At 42.8% G+C, this 20,961-nt stretch overlaps 1 protein-coding gene and 1 long non-coding RNA gene across 2 annotated transcripts; both read left to right on the forward strand.

Moving 5' to 3' along the window:
* The first annotated feature begins 5,267 nt into the window (after positions 1-5,267).
* On the forward strand, positions 5,268-9,208 carry LOC134288972 (uncharacterized). The gene is made up of 2 exons (XM_062854917.1): positions 5,268-8,991; positions 9,055-9,208. Exon 1 carries the CDS (start codon positions 5,279-5,281, stop codon positions 8,558-8,560), a length of 3,282 nt encoding a protein of 1,093 aa, XP_062710901.1. The 5' UTR covers positions 5,268-5,278; the 3' UTR covers positions 8,561-8,991; positions 9,055-9,208.
* Positions 9,209-13,325: 4,117 nt separating this feature from the next.
* Positions 13,326-20,961, forward strand: LOC109423399 (uncharacterized). Its single transcript, XR_003897687.2, has 3 exons — positions 13,326-13,719; positions 13,778-14,642; positions 19,905-20,961. It is a non-coding gene; the product is annotated as an uncharacterized LOC109423399 (long non-coding RNA).

Raw genomic sequence — 20,961 nt, forward strand, 5'->3', positions numbered from 1 at the left:
TCACTTTTGAGTTCTTTTTTGCATCCTGTTTCATTCGCTCTCTCTATTGTTGTCAGAGAGTGAATAGCAAAACCACCCAACTTTGAGAGTTCGATGCGGGAAGCCAAAATTGAGTAAGTGGCACAGTACCGAAAGTTGAGTAATTTTAACTGATGGTTGAGTAAAAAGAACCTTGACTTTAGGTACTTTTGCCGTATACGCCTAAATGCAAACTACCTACCTAAACATCGACTCCAGCAACTCAAAATTGGCTTCCCGCACGCAACCTCGAAGTTGGGTGGAATGAACTCACTTTTGGGTACTTTCGTTTTTCCGTGCAGCGGATGCGTCGGTGCTTCTCTCTTGTTTTCGACAACATTGCAGTGGGGCGAGGGAGAAAACAACCCAACTTTGAGTTAAAACTAAAAGCAGTTTAGCCAAATTTGAGTTTTTAAAACTTATTCTTTGGGTTTTAATATTTTTCCGTGCACACTAAATCCACACGGAGAAATCAAACTACCTAATTTTTGGGTCGATTTTACTCAAAGCTGAGTATATCGAATTACTAGTTACCCAAAATTAGGTTGTTTTCTCTCTTTTTCTCACCGATGTTGTCAAAAACAAACAGAGATGCATCTACCCAACGGGGGTCCTTGAGCCCAATAAGCCAATTTTGGGTAAATGCAGGTTTACTCAAATTTGGGTTGAATGGGGGGGGAGTCTTGGGTTGAATTTACCTACTCTTAAGTAAATGTTTTTGCTGGAGGTGAAGGCAATTTACCTAGTGTGAGTTTAATCGATTTACTCAAATTTGGCTTATTGGGCCGAACTATGGGATTGCGTCAAAAGAACTCAATTTTGGGTAGTTTGGCGGTTCCGTGCATTTCTCCTGGTTGACCCTAGACATGGGTATACATGCCAAGTATAACTTGAATACACGTGTTGACGGCGTCGAGCTCTACACGCTAACCTGAAACTACCCATCGACTGGGTCGATTCGACCCGGATTTTCATGTTGTTAGCAGTTGTCATAATCCGGGTAACCCGAAAACCCAGATTCGTTGAATTTGGGTAAAGATCTGGGTAATCGGCACTTTGTCACTTTTCAGCTTGAGAATATGGCAGCGGTCAGGAGAACGCTGAAAACTATGAATGTTTTCGCGAAAAATATGCCGATAAATGACGGGAAAACAGTGGAATTATTCCGGGGAACTGTTTTCCAGCATCAGGTAAGTGAACAGCACATGGAAATTAAGAGCTTTTTATTTAAAATCTAAATTGAAAATAAATTAACAAAATCAAGGCCCCGGAGGAGCTGGGTATCGTTTACCCAGATTTTGCCACCAACATCGGTAACCCAGATTTGAGTAAAGATGCCTTTACTCAGTTTAGAGTAACTGCAGTTTTGCTCAGTCTGGGTCGCTTTGACACCAATCTGGGTAACTGAGGGTTAGCGTGTACCCTACACGCTAACCCTCAGTTACCCAGATTGGTGTCAAAGCGACCCAGACTGAGCAAAACTGCAGTTACTCTAAACTGAGTAAAGGCATCTTTACTCAAATCTGGGTTACCGATGTTGGTGGCAAAATCTGGGTAAACGATACCCAGCTCCTCCGGGGCCTTGATTTTGTTAATTTATTTTCAATTTAGATTTTAAATAAAAAGCTCTTAATTTCCATGTGCTGTTCACTTACCTGATGCTGGAAAACAGTTCCCCGGAATAATTCCACTGTTTTCCCGTCATTTATCGGCATATTTTTCGCGAAAACATTCATAGTTTTCAGCGTTCTCCTGACCGCTGCCATATTCTCAAGCTGAAAAGTGACAAAGTGCCGATTACCCAGATCTTTACCCAAATTCAACGAATCTGGGTTTTCGGGTTACCCGGATTATGACAACTGCTAACAACATGAAAATCCGGGTCGAATCGACCCAGTCGATGGGTAGTTTCAGGTTAGCGTGTGTACCAACCGTGCGTCCACATTGAGAGTGAGAAGTGAACGCAACAATGTTATGCACGGCCGGTCAACAGCGGTTGAAGGCCATTGATTATGCTTGGCGAAAGAAGGGTGAAACTAAATAAAAACAAAAAACATACTTGGAAGTTTAGTAGCGATAGAAGTATAGTTGAATAATTATATTGAATTTTGAAGTAAAAACCGTGTTAGAATAGTGCTAATATCACCAAATAGGACGGCAACCAGAGTCGATTAGCCTGTTCAATAAATTAGTAAGTAGTTATTCCTGAAATTATGTACAAGATTGATAAATTCTGACTTGTTCATAGGCTACTGTACACCGGTTTAGGTGGGAGTTTTAAGAAGATCGGCACGGTGAGATTCCGAAAGCTATTAGCTAGCTATTTGTATTGGATAAGCGTGAGTAGACCGTTCATTAAGTGAATATTAGTTAAACTAATCAGTTTGATGTATTGTGATTAGGACTAGCGCTGGAAATAATCACCCGATAGTGCTGAAGCAGTTGAAGGGCATTGCAAGAGTGGGAAGAAACTATTTCTTGTGAGTTTGAGTAAGGATTATTTAAGCAATATACTGAATACACGTTTTGTTTTAGTTTGAGCTGATCGATAAGCGACTGCTACAGAAAAATAGTGAATTTTCTCTACCGATTCCGAACATTCTCAAAAAGAAATATCGGACATAACCTCGAAAGCGATGCCGGATGTTGGAGAGCTGACGATGACCGCCTGCGGTGCCTGCGGAACGACTTCCGAAGAGGACGAGCAGATGATTGGGTGCGACAACTGTGACCGCTGGTTCCATACGCGGTGTGTTGGCGCTACAGAGGAGGCGACGAAGGAAGTCAAGTGGTTCTGTCCGGCCACCGAATGCCAGCAGCAGTACAGTGAGTACCTGAGAAAGGTTGAGAAGGAGAAGAAGAAGAAGAGTAGTAAGAAGAATAAAGGCGATGAGTCAGACAGGTCTAGCATTAAGTCAGCCAGGTCAGAAAACAATGCCGGTTCCGAGTTGGAAAAACGGTTGAAAGAGCTAGAGGAGGAACAGCAGGGAAAAGAGAGGGAAATGGAAATCGAAATGATTATTTTCGTGTAACGGATGGAAATGGAGAGGGCTTTGAAGGAGAAGAAGATGAGGTTGGAGAACGCGATTAGGGCGAAGCAGCGTGAGGAGGAGCAGGTGCTCATGGATAAAGCCTTAGCGGATGAGAAGGATCATTTGGAGAAGTTGAGGAAGATGCGGGAATCGTTTGAAGTGAAGATGTGCAGTGTTCAGAAAGAAGTGAAGCAGCTGCAGATGAAAGGAGAATGCAGTCAGAAGAAGGAGAATGTGTTGGGAACGCCTCTCAGAAACCCGGAGGTCACGTTACCCACGCAGTTGGAGAAAGAGAAGAAGGGAAAGAAGGGGATGCTGGCTCGGCGTCGCGAAGAGGAAGAAGATAGTGAAGAAGACTCCGATGAAGAAGAAGAAGAATCCGACTCGGAAGAAGAAAGCGAAGACGAATCAGAAGACACCGAAGAGGAGGAAACGGAAGCCGAAGAAGAAGAAGAGCAAGTGAGGAAGAAGAAGAATTTGAAGCCGAACGTGAAGAAAGTGGTCGCAAACGGGCTGGGGCAGCAGCGGAGTGCTCCGACGAAGGCACAGATGGCAGCGAGGAACGGGATAACGAAGAAGCTACCCGTGTTCACCGGCCGACCAGAGGAGTGGCCGTTGTTTATCGGCTCCTACGAGGCATCCAATGAGGCGTGTGGATTCACCGACGTTGAGAATCTGGTACGGCTGCAAGAGAGTGTGAAAGGGTCAGCGTTGGAAAGTGTCCGAGGACAACTGTTGTTCCCGAAATCGGTTCCGAAGGTGATTAGCAAGCTGAGGCAGCTGTATGGTCGTCCGGAGCAACTACTGCAGTGTCATCTGGAGAAGGTACGCAAGCTGGAACCGCCGAAGGCCGACAAACTGGCAACTTTCATTCCGTTCGGGACAGCAGTGGAGCAGCTCTGCGAGCATCTAGAGGCCGCCGGACTAAAACATCTGGTGAACCCACTGTTGGTGCAGGACCTTGTGGACAAGCTTCCCCCGGCGACAAACGTGAATGGGTGCGGTATAAGAAGCGGAAGAAGACGGTGACGCTCCGTACTTTAACCAATTTCCTGTCGGGAATAGTGGCCGAAGCATGCGAAGCGAACGTTTCGGTCGACTTCAAGCCAGAAGCGAAACAGGGAAGTTCTAGTTTCACGAAAGCGAAGAATAAGGAGAGAGGTGCAGTCTACAACCACAGTGCTGCAGAGTCGGTCATCAACGAGTCAGTAGCGGGGGTGTCCAAGCAAAAAGCCTGCAAAGTGTGTAAGAGAACGGACCATCGTCTGAGATTCTGCCAGGACTTCAGGAGCATGACGCCGGCAGATCGGGTGAAATTCGTGCGGAAGTGGAAGCTCTGTGAAATATGCTTGAACGACCACGGCAACGCGGAGTGCAAGTTCAGGATGCGGTGCACGATTGACGGGTGTACGGAGAGACACAATCCGTTGCTGCATATTGGGTCGGGAATGGTCGTCATGAATGCCCATATTCGGCTGAACAGCAGCATACTATTCCGAATGCTTCCTGTAACACTATACTTCCGGGACAAATCTGTGACTACGTTGGCATTTCTGGATGAAGGAGCATCGGTAACAATGGTGGAAAAAGCATTAGCAGACTAGCTGGGAGCAGAGGGCGTCCGGCAGAAACTCGAGATCCGGTGGACCGGAGACGTTGCCCGCATCGAGAAGGACTCAAGACGGATAAGTTTGAAGATTTCGGCAGCTGGAGGAACGCAGCAGCTACTGATGAACAAAGTCTGTACCGTAGGGGAGTTAGCACTGCCGGAGCAGTCGCTGAATGCTCGAGAGATGATGCAACGGTATGAACATCTGCGTGACTTGCCGATTACGTCGTATCGAAGAAACCGTCCGAGAATTTTGATAGGTTTGAACAATCTGCATACGATGGCGCCTGTCGATGCTAGGTTGGGTGGACCAGGAGAGCCGATCGCAGTGAAGTCGGCATTAGGATGAACAATATACGGCCCAAGCCGTGGAGCAGATTCATCCAATGCTCACGTTGTTAGTCACCACGATGAAGTCAGCAATCAACAGATTCACGATCTGATTAAGCAGCAGTATGCGCTGGAGGAGTCCGTGATATCGATATGTAAAGTGAAGGAGTCCGCTGAAGACAAACGGGCTCGTGAAATTCTGGAGTCGACAACCGTTCGAGTGGGGGATCGCTTCGAAACCGGACTGTTGTGGAAGTCCGATGATCCTCTTTTTCCGGACAGCTATCCGATGGCGCTACGTCGGTGCAAGCAGCTAGAAAATCGTCTGAGCAAAAACTCAACGCTTCGTGAAAACGTGCATAGGCAAATCGAGGAGTACCAAAACAAGGGATATGCACATCTGGCTACGCCGGATGAACTTGCCATGGCCAACCCGAGCAGGGTGTGGTACATACCGTTGGACGTTGTGGTAAATCCGCTGAAAGGAAAGGTTCGGTTGGTGTGGGACGGCCGTGCGTCAGTGAATGGAGTGTCGCTGAATTCGCAGCTAATGAAGGGACCTGACTTGTTAACGTCGCTGCCAGCGGTGATCAACCGGTTCCGGGAACGGCGAATCGGGCTCGGTGGCGATATAAAAGAAATGTACCACCAAATCAAGATCAGAGAGGAGGACAAACAATTCCAGCGTTTTCTGTTCCGAGCGATAGAAGGAGAACCACCTAAAGTCTACGTGATGGACGTAGCCACGTTCGGGTCTACGTGCTCACCAAGTTCAGCGCAGTACATAAAAAACAAGAATGCGTTGGAGTTTGCGGCAGAGTTTCCTGAGGCGGCAGAAGCGATCGTGAAGAAGCACTACGTGGACGATTACTACGACAGCGTAGACACGGAAGAGGAGGCGATCCGCCGAGCAGAAGAAGTGAAGTATGTACATTCAAAAGGAGGATTTGATATCCGGAACTGGGTTTCGAACTCCACCAAGGTACTACAGAAACTCGGAGAGCAGAAAATGGACCAGGCGGTTCATTTAAACAAGGATAAGGAGTCTGGAAACGAGAGAGTGCTTGGAATAGTTTGGAACCCAAAGCAGGACACGTTCTCGTTTTCCACCGAGCATAGAGAAGGCGTGAAAGAGTATTTGCGAGGTGACAAGATCCCCACGAAGCGAATCGTATTGAGCTGCGTGATGGGATTCTTCGATCCACTCGGATTATTGGCCCCGTTTACTGTCCACGGGAAGATCCTGGTACAGGAGCTCTGGCGGACCGGTTGCGACTGGGACGAGCAAATAGAAGGCGAATGTTTGGAAGGCTGGCAACGGTGGATGAGTCTGCTGCCGGCGGTCGAAGCGCTGCGTATTCCAAGAAGGTATTTTGGAGATCTCTATTCTTCTTCTCTCCAATCGATAGAGCTGCACATCTTTACCGACGCCAGTGAGTGCGCGTACGGAGCAGCAGCATATTTTCGTGTGATGGTGGATGATCATGTCAGGTGTTCTCTGGTGATGGCCAGATCGAAAGTTGCACCGTTAAAGCAACAATCGATTCCAAGGCTGGAGTTGATGGCGGCCGTACTCGGAGCCAAATTGCTGACGACGGTGAGGGAGAATCATTCGATCACTGTTCATCGGCAGTTCTTGTGGACGGATTCCCAAACGGTGCTCAGCTGGATAAGGTCGGATCAGCACAAGTACAAACAAGCAGTGGCGTTTAAGATCGGAGAAATTCTGGAGAACACGAGTGTAGCGGATTGGCGGTGGGTCCCAACCAAGATGAATATTGCGGACGTGTTGACGAAGTGGGGTGAAGGTCCTCCCCTGGAATCGGACAGCCAGTGGTTTAGGGGGCCTGATTTCTTGTATGAGCCGGAGAATGTATGGCCAGTCCCGAACGTTCCGTCAGCGAACACGGCCGAGGAAATGAAGGCACGTTTCCTATTCCATGATGGAAATCCCAGTGGTCCTGCAATCGATGTGGGAGTAACTAATCGCTGGAAGAAGTTAGTGCGTATTACCGCTGCAGTTCTACGATTCGTCGGAAATTGCCGGCGGAAGGCTGGTGGGGAACCTATATGGACGGTGAAAGTTGCGGACGGACATCGGAACAGCGTCAAGCCAGCGATGAAATCAATTCAGCAACCGTATCAGCAGATGGAGTTCCAGAAGGCAGAAGTGGTGCTATGGAAACAAGCACAAAGCGAAGGATTCCCGGACGAAGTACATACGTTGTTGAAGAATGCAGGGAAAGGTAGTACACCACAATCACTGAAGCGGACGAGCGTGCTGTATCTGTTGAAACCGACGTTGGATGAGGAAGGAGTAATGCGTGTAGACGGAAGACTGAAGCAAGCCGAGTACATGCCGTTCGACAAGAGGTTCCCGATTATTTTGCCCAGGAGTCACAGGATAACGGAGCTGCTCATTCAAAGCTACCACGAAGCGTTCGGTCATGCGAATAGGGAGACAGTTTTCAATGAGCTGCGTCAGAGGTTCCACATCCCGAAGCTTCGAGCAGTGATCCGGAAGGTAGTTGCTGAATGCGTCTGGTGCAAAGTGCATCGGTGTGTACCCCAAGTTCCGCAGATGGCTCCGCTACCGGTGCAGCGAGTAACTCCACTTTTACGGCCATTCAGTGTAGTTGGCGTCGACTATTTAGGTCCAGTAACGGTGGTAGTCGGTCGTCGAAACGAAAAACGATGGGTGGCATTGTTCACGTGTTTGGCAGTTCGAGCGGTCCATCTCGAAGTAGTGCACAGCCTATCGACACAGTCGTGCCTAATGGCGATTCGTCGGTTTGCGTGCAAGCGTGGAATGCCACAGGAGTTCTTCTCGGACAACGGGACCAACTTTCAAGGAGCCAGCAAGGAGATCGGGAAGGTTTCGAGGAAGATCGACGAAGAATGTGCTGAAGCGGTAGTTTGCTCCACTACCAAATGGAATTTCAACCCTCCCGGAACCCCTCATATGGGTGGTATCTGGGAGAGAATGGTAAGATCGGTGAAGGAGGCATTGAAAGCATTCGACGATGGACGAAAATTAACGGACGAGGTGTTGCAGACGACGCTCTCCGAGGCGGAGGACATGATAAATACTCGTCCTCTCACCTACATGTCACAGGATCCGGGTGAGCAGGAAGCGATTACACCGAACCATTTCTTGCGCGGAGCGGTCGTCGGGAGAGATCTGCAAGTCGACGGGCCCTTTAAGTTAGCGGATGCGTTGCGAGATCTGTATAGACGGTCGCAGTATTTGGCGGACAGAATGTGGGAACGATGGTCAAAAGAATACCTACCAGGCATCAATCGGCGTACTAAATGGTGCACCGAGCGAAGAAAGTTGAACGTGGGAGACCTCGTCCTCATAGTCGACGGCAATGATAGAAAATCTTGGATTCGAGGAATTGTGGAGAGAATCTATACGGCGGCAGATGGCAGGATTAGGCAAGCGGAGGTGAGAACCAGGAATGGCGTTTTCCGGCGAGCAGTGGTCAATCTGGCGGTGCTAGAAGTGACTTCTGGTAATTCCGGTTCAACCGATGAACGGCTACCGGAGTTACGGGCTGGGGAGTGTTGACGGCGTCGAGCTCTACCCTACCAACCGTGCGTCCACATTGAGAGTGAGAAGTGAACGCAACAATTTTATGCACGGCCGGTCAACAGCGGTTGAGACCATTGATTATGCTTGGCGAAAGAAGGGTGAAACTAAATAAAAACAAAAAACATACTTGGAAGTTTAGTAGCGATAGAAGTATAGTTGAATAATTATATTGAATTTTGAAGTAAAAATTGTGTTAGAATAGTGCTAATATCACCAAATAGGACGGCAACCAGAGTCGATTAGCCTGTTCAATAAATTAGTAAGTAGTTATTCCTGAAATTATGTACAAGATTGATAAATTCTGACTTGTTCATAGGCTACTGTACACCGGTTTAGGTGGGAGTTTTAAGAAGATCGGCACGGTGAGATTCCGAAAGCTATTAGCTAGCTATTTGTATTGGATAAGCGTGAGTAGACCGTTCATTAAGTGAATATTAGTTAAACTAATCAGTTTGATGTATTGTGATTAGGACTAGCGCTGGAAATAATCACCCGATAGTGCTGAAGCAGTTGAAGGGCATCGCAAGAGTGGGAAGAAACTATTTCTTGTGAGTTTGAGTAAGGATTATTTAAGCAATATACTGAATACACGTTTTGTTTTAGTTTGAGCTGATCGATAAGCGACTGCTACAGAAAAATAGTGAATTTTCTCTACTGATTCCGAACAACACGTATTCTAGTATAACCACGGTATACCGTGACTAGTATAACCTACACTCAAATTAATTTACTGATAGAATCTAAGTGCAGAAAGCACATGGATTGCGAACATGAGAGAAAAAAATCATTCTAAGGGCAACTATTAAAAATTAAATGTTACTTTATTAAATTGTATTTTTGCTGTCATAAATTTAGAGTGCTGCAACATAAAAATTAACCCGGTCAACATAAAATCCAAGCATAAACATAACAAACGAGAAACGGACAAGGCGCACTGGAGACAAGCGGAGACGCACATGTTGTCGCAGAAAATTGTGGAATTTCCTTTTCGAACATGATGCTCAAAGCATTAAATTTGCAACTTGGTTGGCATTGGCTGTTTTTGAAGGTAAGTAGTACTTACGGGACGTCGACCGCTTCTCCACCGACACCAAGGACGAACAATTTGGGTGGGAGCTGCTGGACGACGCGGAGGTACCGGAAGAGCGCGCTCGAGCGCTGAGATACGCGAATAGTATCGATCCTAGCGGAGCTCCTTGGACCACCAACTTTGCCGGTCGTGGCATCAGCGGATCATCTGGACCATCATTTACGTTAGCTAGTGGCATAAGCAGTGTGAATTGTCTAGCTAGACACAGCGCTAATCCCCCTCGAATCAACAAGCACATCGACCGGTGGACCCGAAAAAAGTCACGACTTGGACACACTCTGCCCGTTCTCGATCATGATTTGGCCCACGCGAGCTGGAACTTCCTGTGCACAATGACTAATAAATAAAACTTATTTTCAACAATCAGAATATTCAAAACTTTAATTTGTTTTCATTTTAAACCCAATTCATAATGAAAATAATGTTATCATTCTTATTAATAGGAACTATGCGCCTCACGATTAAAATGCCATCATTTGACTTTTATAAAACAAAAGGCTTGCACTTAAAATTCATCTTGAATGACTTGGCGAAGTTTCGATAAGCCTGCACTTATTTTTTAAGTGCAAAAGCAATTGGTCACAATCTAAGTGCAGAGCGCTTATATTCAATATGTAAATTTATCTGAGTGTAGTAATCCTACATTATAGAGATCTGCGGAGGCGGCCATTGTAAGCCAATAGACGAGTGCACCGATGAACTGAATTCATCGCGGTCCGAGAATTTTGACACTAGAGCGGGGTCGCTTCCAATCAGAAGTGAAAGATTTCCAATCAGAATTGAACAATTCTGATTGGGAACGACCCCGCTGTAGTGTCAAAATTCTCGGACCGCGATGAATTCAGTTCATCGGTGCACTCGTCTATCGTGCAGAAAGAACTGTCAAAGTGTGAGCCAAATGAACAGGCTGATCGTTCGTAAGAAGGCGTCGATTTAACGGTATTGCAATCCGAACTAAATAAATTAAAATTATTTATTATTAGGTTTTCTCCACCAAAATCAAAAGCTTGAGCCAAAAGTTCAATTTCGAAACATTTATTGCATCTTGCACACACCCTTCTCTCCTTCCTACACGAAAATAAAATTCCTTATTAAATGTATAAGAAATTGTTATAATTTTTTGCCATTTCGTTTGCCTAATGAAACGTATGCAAAACCTTTTTAGATCATATTAGAATAACGTTATGAATAGTATAAGTTTGTCTTATGCTTTTCGTAAACTTTTCCTAATAATGATTATAAGACGCATTATACTAGACATAAGAGAAAACTAATACAATGTACTATGTTTTGTTTTGAATGGTTGTCCTTACTTTTCAATTAAATTTCAATAAAAAGTCAAAGATGTTAATAAAACAGCAAATTATCTTACCTAAACGTTTATTTTCCAATGGTTTCTTTAAAAATTATATTCTTTTGTTTGAAATAAGATACACACTCTGAGGTGTTAGAACAAACCTCAACGTGCACCGAAGACCCATCGCCAACAGCTTCAACATCTCCTGGAGCGACCAGCAGGACCTCGAGCGGACACTTCCTATACGTAGTTACCTCTGTGCTCAAGTTCCTCCGCCTACAGCTCGATGAAAATATCACGGACCTGTGAGTGGCACAGACACAACGATCCTTGCAACGATCTTGTTGCGCATGTTCTTGGTGAAAATTATGGCCACTTTCTCGAAGACGTTTAGCATGTCCAGGATGTCAGGAAACCCATCAACCGGGTACTTTTCAATTATCATCTAACTCTAACAAGCCTTCTCTACGGTGGCGTTTCTTGCTTTTTCTGATAATACACCTAAAACCAGTAATAAGATGACAATTAGTAGACTGATTTTGTATTAATTAGTGTACCACTTACCTTCTAATCTGGATATATTTTAATCCAACAAACGCCATCATTACGCAGCCGTACGCCGAAGTTCAACGAAATTTGCTTTGTTCTCTGGATTCAGCGCCGAGTGAAAAATGGAAAAATTGCCAATCCGAAACATTATTAAAAGTATAAGTTTTGCCTAATATATTTTCGCCATTAGGCAAAACTTATACTCTTTAATAGGACGTGTTATACACTACATTATGTTTTGTTTTAAAGTGAATAAGGTGACGTAATAGTGTTTATATGGTGGTATGGAATGAATTCTATAACTCAAATCTAATAATTAAAATAATTACTTTTCTTTTCGTGACCTGACCTCCTAATCTATACTTTGGGCCCTAATCGGCTGGTATTGAGGCATTTGCCCCGGAACGTACTCACATAGCGCTTCACGACAGCTTTCATTGTTGCTGAGCTGGATTCCTTCCGATGGCCGTTTCTCCGCGGATGCGGCGCCGCTTCGTGTCGTCGGAGGTCGTTACCCGCTTGCGCGACCTTCGGGTCTGTTAGCTGCTTCGGCGTCTGCTTTAGGAGTCTTCGTTCTCCGCTGGTCCTTCCTCCGCGAGTGCCGGATGTTTCGGCGGATGCGATATGTGCCGTCGCAGCCACTAGCGCAGTCCCCTCGCGTGACGGATCTTTCGGCGAATGCTTGCCGGATGCCGTTGTTGCCGGCTGGCACCGTCCCCGCGTGTTGGGGATGACTTGGGAAGGTACTGGACCTTCGATGAAGTCTCGGAAGTAGTATTCCGATCCAAATCCTCCTGCTTTCGGGTTCTGGCCACTTAATCACCCAAAACGGATCGCTCGGTTTTCTATAAATAAAACAAAAAGCCTACTTGCGCAGGCTTCTTGTTCAGGTGTGGTGATGGTTTCCTCTAGACGTGCTGGATCACGGATAACCGTTTCACGTGGCGTGGCACTTTCCCTGATGGGAATATCCCGCAACCAGGCTGGTGTTTGCTTCCCGTTTGGATGGTTTAGTTTCTCCGACACGTGGTGGATCGACTCTCTCACCCGGCGTGGCACCTCCTCTGCTAGGAGAGTCCCGTGACCACGCTGCTGTTTGGGACGTTCTCCCCGTCAATCCGTCACCGGTCGTGCAAACTCGGGATTCGTCCGAAGGGAATGTTTTCGCCTGTTCCTGCTTCTTTCGACGTCGGAGAAATGTGACTTATCGCGATTTATTTGTCGGACACACCACCGGGTTCTTCCGTCTGGTCTGGTCTTTTGTTTGACCCCATGTGGTGAAAAACTACCACAGCACCGAACCCGAATGGCGCACACAAATACTGCTCCCAGCTCCGATGCAACTCCAGACACGACTACGGCAATCCAGCTCAGTTTTCTCGCAGCGGAAGATGCTCTTTTTTTTCTGCTTTGGCAGTACTGCTGATTCACGTCAATTGTTTTGGCAAAGGGCGTGTGCATTTTATGGGTTTAAGTGTAGGAGTTCCTGAACCTTACACGGAAAATAACTACATTCGAAATGAACGTTACATTATTTTTAATATCGAGAAATTGACGGTATATGTAAGTTTAGTAAAAAGATAGAATTTAATTAATTCTGCTTTCAAAAGCTCAAGCTTATGACGAAACTTTTGTTGCTGCACTTCTCGAAAAAACTTTCATTGCTGCTTCTTGCTTCATTTCTGCCGATATGTTTAGCTTAACATTTGCAATAAATTTCAGATTTCATCGATTGCTCCGCTATTTTTTTTCAAAATTTTGAAAAAAAAATCTACCATAATGAACTACCAGCTTTGACAAAAATTGCAACAGATGGCGCTAGTGAGCAGGAGTTTTTCAATTTTAAAATGTATGGAGAAATTAATAAAAATTCGTTTTTTGACTAATTAAACAATTTATTGGAAAAAATATTTGGTACATGTTGTAAGTTATAATGATAGCAATCAACGATACCAAATATTTCTTGAGAAAATTTCGAAATATTTGAAATATTTGGAAAAATGTTCAAATCTCCATACATTATTTCGACCGAAAACTTTTGCCTCGACGTTGGGTGATCTTCGTTTGCCTATACATGGCATCCCGAAAATACATGGATTCATGTTTACCCATCTGTCAATGCGACTGGTAAAAAAATAAAAAAAAAGTTTGGAGCTGTGTGGAGCGGCACCGCGGGAGCAAAATCTTTGGCGATTTGCGGTAAGAATTTATTTTATTACATAAATAAACGTTTGTTTCATAATACTCATCATTTCAGGTGTACTTCCCTCTACCGCAGCGGTCAGCAGCCGTCGTGAGCCGGCTTGAAAATATTGTGTTTTCGGTAGAAGAGAAACCCGCTGCAGTGTCGCTGCACACTTCGTGTTGGTAAACATTGCTAGATTCGGTATCCAGCGAAGAAGATTCGGCAGCCAGAAAGCTGGATTTTTGTTATCCCATGCCCAAAAGTGTAGTTAAAGTGCAATGCCGGTTCCATGATAGCTATATTGATGCAGTTTGCTAACGAGCTTGGACAAAACGAGGTACAGTTTGAGATGCTGTTCGTGATATTGGACCGGTCGCGGTGGTGTACTTTTTTGGCGGTGTTTTCATTCACCTGATGGAGCGGCGTATCCCGACATCGCTTACAATCTGGCCTTCGGGCATGCGAGGCTAATGGCGAACAGTTACTGGTTCTTTTACAATCTCCTGACTGCCCGGGACTGCCGATGTCGATGTGCTTTAAGAAGTATGAATCACGTGGAGCATCTTCGTCTGGAATGGGAAGATTTACCTCATGGTGAGATTCCTCCTGACCATGGGTCGCCATCCGGTCGCGGGACACTTCATCTCCGCGCACCAAAGGAATCGAAACGTACTCCTAGTACGGCCCCTTGGCTGGATTAATACCGTTAACGTTAGGTATCACAACGAGCATCGCGATTTCCAGACCGTCCCCGATTGGTGCCTCCCCGAAGTGAAACGGATTGCACCAGAATCTACGATACCATCCCGCAGTACATTAGCTGAACCAGGGCCTTGTACGACTTTATCGTAGATCCCACCATCCACCCGGATCAAGCGGAAGACGAGGGGACTGGATTGATGAAACCCTCCTTCACCGGGGACCTTGGCACGTCGAGGTAAGTCAATTAAGATTGATAAGCTGTGTTTCCCATACCTTCAATAATCGGACTCGCCTTTTGGAATCCGAACAGTGATTTTTTTTTGTCTTTCGGCTTCACCAGTCAATAATTGATTGCCAAAAATTTACTGGCAATGAAGCTATTGGAATCAAATTCGAGAAAAGGATTACGTAGCATAAAATAATGATTAATCCACATATCGGTGAGAGTACCTTTCTCATATAGATTGTGTTACTTTTTCTCCGATGTACCTATTCGTGATTTTCGACAATTTGATTCAATATCGGACGGAAATGTCATCGGGATTCTCTTAATACCTAACACTGCAATCTGAATAATATGTTATTCAAATTATCATCACAAAAAAATGCCATCAGGCCAATAACATGCTAGGTACTGTCTAGATTTTTTCTTCATGGTAATACGGTCATTCTTTGAATAACATGTTTTCTAGTTTTCAGCAGTTCATTCAGGGATGCCTCCAAGAATCTTTACTGCTGGATTTTTATAATCCAGAAGGGTGTTCTCCAGGAATCCTTCCAGAGATCTTTCTGGAATCCTTCCTGGAGTTTCTTCAGGGATTTTCCTGGAAAATCCTTCAAGGTGGTTTCCCGGTGTTCATTGAATGAACTTTATTCAGGGGTTTTTTTAGGAGTTCCATCAGGCATTCTTCCAGGAAGTGCTTCAGATAATTCTCCTGGGATCTTTCAGAGATTGTTTCAAAGCTTATTAAGAAATTCCCTCATGTCATGGCTCGGTTTCTTTCAGGTTTTCTTTTAGGGGTTTCTTCAGAAATTCCAAATAGAGTTCCTGCAGGCATTCATTCAGGGATTGGTATGGGAGTTGGTTAAGTGAAGCCTTCAGGAATTTCTTCTAGATTTTCTCCAGGAAGCCTTCCTGAGACCTTTTAGGGATCCTAAAAGAAACCTTCATTGATTGCTCCAGGGGATTAGCGTTAACGTTAGCGTTAGCGTAGTTACGGTATACTTCGTAGATTGGATACTAACAACATTCATGTACCTTTTGCTAATCTTGCTCGGATTGCTTTTCGGGACAAGGACGGGGAGTTAACTTTGCTCCAATCTTTTGCAAGAATACCAAAAGCACAAATGTCATTATTTCCGGCCACGTCCATCTTTACTGTAACTTGGAATAGGGAAGGAAATGTTTATGAACCACTTATTAAAGAGGCCTCCGGGTCAGTGACACTCCCATAAGTACTACGGAGTGGGTGGTTGGGAGATGTATTATGCAGGTCAAGGATTCGCCTGAAAAGCTGGCGATGGACCCACGGCATTGGTTGTTTACCGTAAAACGGGGCGAATAGAAACACCTTCCAGCATACTTAGGCAAGTATTCCTGGAACCGTGCGTAATAAAGTCGGTTGGAAGGGGTTCAACTTTGGGTCTCACCTTCCTCTTTAATTGCTGTTATTAGGATTCAAAATTTTCGTTAAATTATTTAAAAAAAAGGTTGATTGTTTCCATTCGCCCCGGAATGGGGCGAACAGAAACAGCTTTAAACAATTTTCGATAATTTTTCAATTTTAAGACAGAAATAACTTTTAACTCAAATTCTAAGACTAGATTTAATCATTTACAAAGTGAAGAAAAAATTGTCGAATGTCGAAAAATACTGAAGTCTGTGAATACATACCAAATCGATAAAACGCAATTTCAATGGCGGAAGTTTTTTTTTGCCTATAAAACGATACTTTGCTTTTAAAAATTTTTCACAAAAAAATTAACGGAATTATCATCTTAAAAAAGGTTTATTGAAACACTAGTAGCATCTAACTATCTAATGAAATTATGTTTTGATGAATTTTAAAACATAATTGCCATATTTTTTACAATAAGTTATTTGTTTCTATTCGCCTATTGTTTCTATTCACCCCGTTTTACGGTACCTACCTGGGTTAAATTTAACCTTTTGAAAGCCGGCAATCAAAAGAGATTTTTTTTTCTATTTATTGTTTAAATAATTATGTTTCTGCTCAGTGAGGCCCAAGCAGAACCGATCCCTCCAGGGTCATCGGAACATTACAATAAAAGTTTGAAACGCGTAAAAAAAGTTGGCGATCCGAGAAAAAAAACTTAACTAAATATAAAAAAACGCGAAAACAACGAAAAAAACATCTCAATTTATTAAAAAAAAATCACGTAAACGAGTTGAACACAAATAAAATCAAAAGATTTTTTTTCTATTTATTATATAAATAAGTATGTTTCGGCTCAGTGCGAGGCACAAGCAGAACCGATCCCTCCAGGGTCATCGGAACTTTAAATGTTTAAAACGCGAGGAAAAAAAGGTGGCTAGAGAAATAACAAAATAAGAGAAATAGATTGCTCCAGGGGATTCACAAAAAAGTTCTTTCATGGATTTCTCCATGGATTTCTTCTAATATTATTTCAGGATCTTTTCCAAAGATTCTTTCAGAGATCTTTCTTAGAATACTTAAAAGAGTTCCATCAGAGATTCCTTCTAAATGTTCATTCAGGGTTTTTCAGGAGTTCCATCAGGGATTCCTTATGTAGTGTCTACCCAAAGGTATGTACAAGGTTTGTAATGTCAGGTATCAATTCTGGAGTTCTATCAAGAATTACTTAAGGAGTTTTTTAAAGATTTCTTTAGGGAATCCTTCTAGGGCTTTCTCAGGGATTCCTGCGGGAATTTCTCTCGAAATTCTTTCAGGATTTTTTCACAGAATCCTCCCAAAGACCTTTCAGGGAATCTTCAGAGATTCCTTCTAATAGTTTTTTCAAAAATTCCTTCAGGAGTTCATTCAAGATTCCTTTTAGGGATTTCTGTAGGAGTTCAAGATTTCCTCCAGAAATTCCTTTAGGGATTTTTCTAAGAATTCCATCAAGATTCAAAAAGTTCTTTCAGGGATTCCTCCAAGGATTCCTTCTAATATTATTTCAGAATCTTTTCAAAAGATCCTTTCAGAGATCTTTCTAGAATCCTTCAAAGAGTTCCTTCAGGTATTTTTTTCAAGGATTTCAGGGATTCCTTCTAATATTATTTCAGGATCTTTTCAAAAGATCCTTTCATCGATCTTTCTAGAACCCTTCAAAGAGTTCCTTCAGAGATTCCTTCCAAGAGTTCATTCAGGATTTTTTTTTCAAGAGTTTCATAAAGGATTTCTTCTGTAGTGTCTACCTAAAGGTAGGTAGAAGGTTTGTAATGTCAGGTATTAATTCAGGAGTTCTTTTAGGAACTTTTTAAAGAGTTTTTTTTCAGGGATTTCATCAGGGAATCCTTTAAGAGCTTTTTCATGGATTCCTGCAGGAATTCCTTCCGAAATTCTTTCGTTTTTTTCACGGGATCCTTCAAAAAGACCTTTCAGGAAATCTTCAGGAATTCCTTCTAGTTGTTCTGCTTCAGGGCTCGCTGCATGAATTTCTTTAAACATTTCCTGCAAATGCCTTCAAGGATTCCTCCAGGAGTTCATTTAGGATTTCCTTCAGGAATTCCTTTAGGGATTTCTCGAGGAGTTCAAGATTTCATTTAGGAATTTATTTAAGGATTTCTCTAGGAATTCTCTCAAGATTCTTTCGGGACTTCAATCAGGGATTTCTTCCAGAGTTTTCTTTAGTGATTTCTCATGAAATTCTTTCGGGGTGCCTCCAGGAAATTATTTAGAGACTCTACAGAAGTTTCTTCAGATAATACTCTAGAAGTTCCTCCATGATTTTTTTTTTCAAAGTTTCTTAAGGAGATCGTCGAGGAACTCCTTTATGAATTCCTTCAACTGCTCTTTTAGGAGTTTTCCCAGGAATTACCTCAGGGATGGTTCCTTCAGGTTTTTATCTAGCAGTTCCCTCAGGGATTCATCTAGGAATTCATTTAGCCTTGCAGCAGTTCTTTCAGGTATTCCTCCAGAATTTGATTTAGGGATTGTTATTGGAGTCAATTCAAGATATCCTTTATGAATTCTTCCAAGAATATTTTCAGAAGTTTTTGAAGGGATTAACCCAAGACATTAATCATTATTCCTGCCAGAAGTTCCTACAGAGTTTCATCGAGTTGTTCGTTCAGGGTTTTATCCAGGAGTTCCTTCAAAGTTTCATTCAGAAATTCCTTCTGGGATCACATCAGGGGTCTTTCCAGAATTTCTTTCAGGGATTCCTCCAGGATGTCATTTGATGATTCCTCCAGTATTTTTTTCACAGATTTCTCAAGGTGCTCCATCTCTGATTTCTTCAAGAGTACTTACAGAGATTTCTTCAGTACTTCCTTGAAAGATTTCCCCAGGAATTCTTTCTAAGATTTTCAGGGATTTCTTCAGAAATTCCATTAAGTGATTCTTCCAGGAATTCCTTCAACGATTACTTCAGGATTTTATCCAGGAGTTTCATTAAGGATTTATTCACGATTTTTCTTGAATGCTTGCATTTTAACAGGATTTTATCCTGTATTTCATTCAGAGATTTAAACAGGAACTTCTCCAAGAGTTCCTTTCAACTAGGAATTCTTCCAGGTTTTTTTTTTCAAGGAATCCTGCAGGCGATCCTTTCGGTTTACAATTCCTGAAGGAGTTTTTTTTTTCAGGGATTCATTCAGGGATCGCCCTGAAGTTTATTCAGGGGTGTGTTCAAGTATTTATTCCTCCAAGAGTTCCTTCATGGAATCCTCGTGAAGCTCTTTCATGGATTTCTTCAGGGATTCATTCAAAAGTTTCTTCAATTTTTCATCCAGGAGTTCGCTGTGTTTCGCTAAATGCTCAAAAGGTAGCGATAGCGGTTATCAAACAGGAGTAAGAACAAGGGTTGCAGCACGGCTGTGCGATTGACTAACAAAATAGTTTTTGAAATAACCGTTTAAACAGTGAACAATAGGAAGTACAGACTACGATGCTCACTGATACGTCTATTAGTTTGTGCTACCAGTATGGCGTATTCCACATTTCGTTTGACACTAAAAGGTTTCCTAACAGAATGAATAAAATATATAAAAGAAAATTACACCGGCTTCGACCATGTGGCCTGTTACAGACTGAACATTACTAACATTCGACAATGGACAACACATATTACACCCAATGGCCCAGTGCAGATTTTCCGTTTGACGAAAATTTTCCACGACTGTAGCGGGAATCGAACCCACACTCCGAGGCTTACGAGACACCTAAACGACTGATGCTGCTAACCGCTCGTCCAAGAAGCCCACTAATATGAACAATATTTAGCAAAAACCTCGTTAGAAAAAACGGTATTCGCTCTCGTTTTATTTATTATTATTTTCTATTTCTTGCAGGCTTCGTCATGGCTAATCAATATTTATCTCTCCGGTTATCCATTCCACAAACAATTCACAGGCATCCCCATCCTGGCCATCTATAGTATTGAACAAAATTGCAAAATTTCTTATTTTATTGTTATATTTGTTGATAAGTAATAAAAAGATGCTTAGGGGGTTGGGGCTCTATAAAAAATCCGAAAATCCGAGGGTAGGTTCACCATATTCTCCAAAGATAAAGCGTTCGAATATTTCATAAGTTATTCTTGAATTCAATTTTAAGTTAAAAGCTGTGAGGTGGCGCATTCTATGACTAATTGTTAAACATCCACTTACTCACAAAATTTAGATATCGTGATAATAGTGATCATAAGTGATTTTTTTTTCGTTTACCCACAAATAACCAAAACTGGTTCACCAAGTTCTCTAAAGTTGCGAGGTGACGCATATTCTTTCTTTTCTTCTAAAGCTTTAAATTAGTTTATAAGCGATTCTTGCATTTAATGACAAATCACTTAACTGGTTCACCAAGTGCTCTAAGGTTGCGAGATGACGCATATTCTTTCTTTTCTTCTAAAACTTTAAATGAGTTTATTAGTGATTCTTGCATTTAATTACAAATCACTTGAACTGGTTCACCAAGTTCTCTAAGGTTGCGAGGTGACGCATATTCTTTCTTTTCTTCTAAAACTTTAAATTAGTTTATTAGTGATTCTTGCATTCAATCACAAATTACTAAAACTGGTTTACTAAGTTCTCTAAGGCGAGGTGACGCATATGCTTTCTTTTCTTCTAAAACTTTGAATTAGTTTATTAGTGATTCTTGCATTTAATCACAAATCACTTGAACTGGTTCACCAAGTTCTCTAAGGTTGCGAGGTGACGCATATTCTTTCTTTTCTTCTAAAACTTTAAATTAGTTTATTAGTGATTCTTGCATTTAATCACAAATCACTTAAACTGGTTCACCAAGTTCTTTAAGGTTGCGAGGTGACGCTTATTATTTCTTTTCTTCTAAAACTTTAAATTAGTTTATAAGCGATTCTTGCATTTAATGACAAATCACTTAAACTGG

The sequence above is a fragment of the Aedes albopictus genome, chromosome 2 (genome assembly GCF_035046485.1).
Source record: "Aedes albopictus strain Foshan chromosome 2, AalbF5, whole genome shotgun sequence".
Classification (NCBI taxonomy): domain Eukaryota; kingdom Metazoa; phylum Arthropoda; class Insecta; order Diptera; family Culicidae; genus Aedes; species Aedes albopictus.

What these genes read in the sequence shown, in the direction of transcription:
- LOC134288972 (XM_062854917.1), top strand. Translation starts at nt 5,279, where the DNA reads ATGGCGCTACGTCGGTGCAAGCAGCTAGAAAATCGTCTGAGCAAAAAC.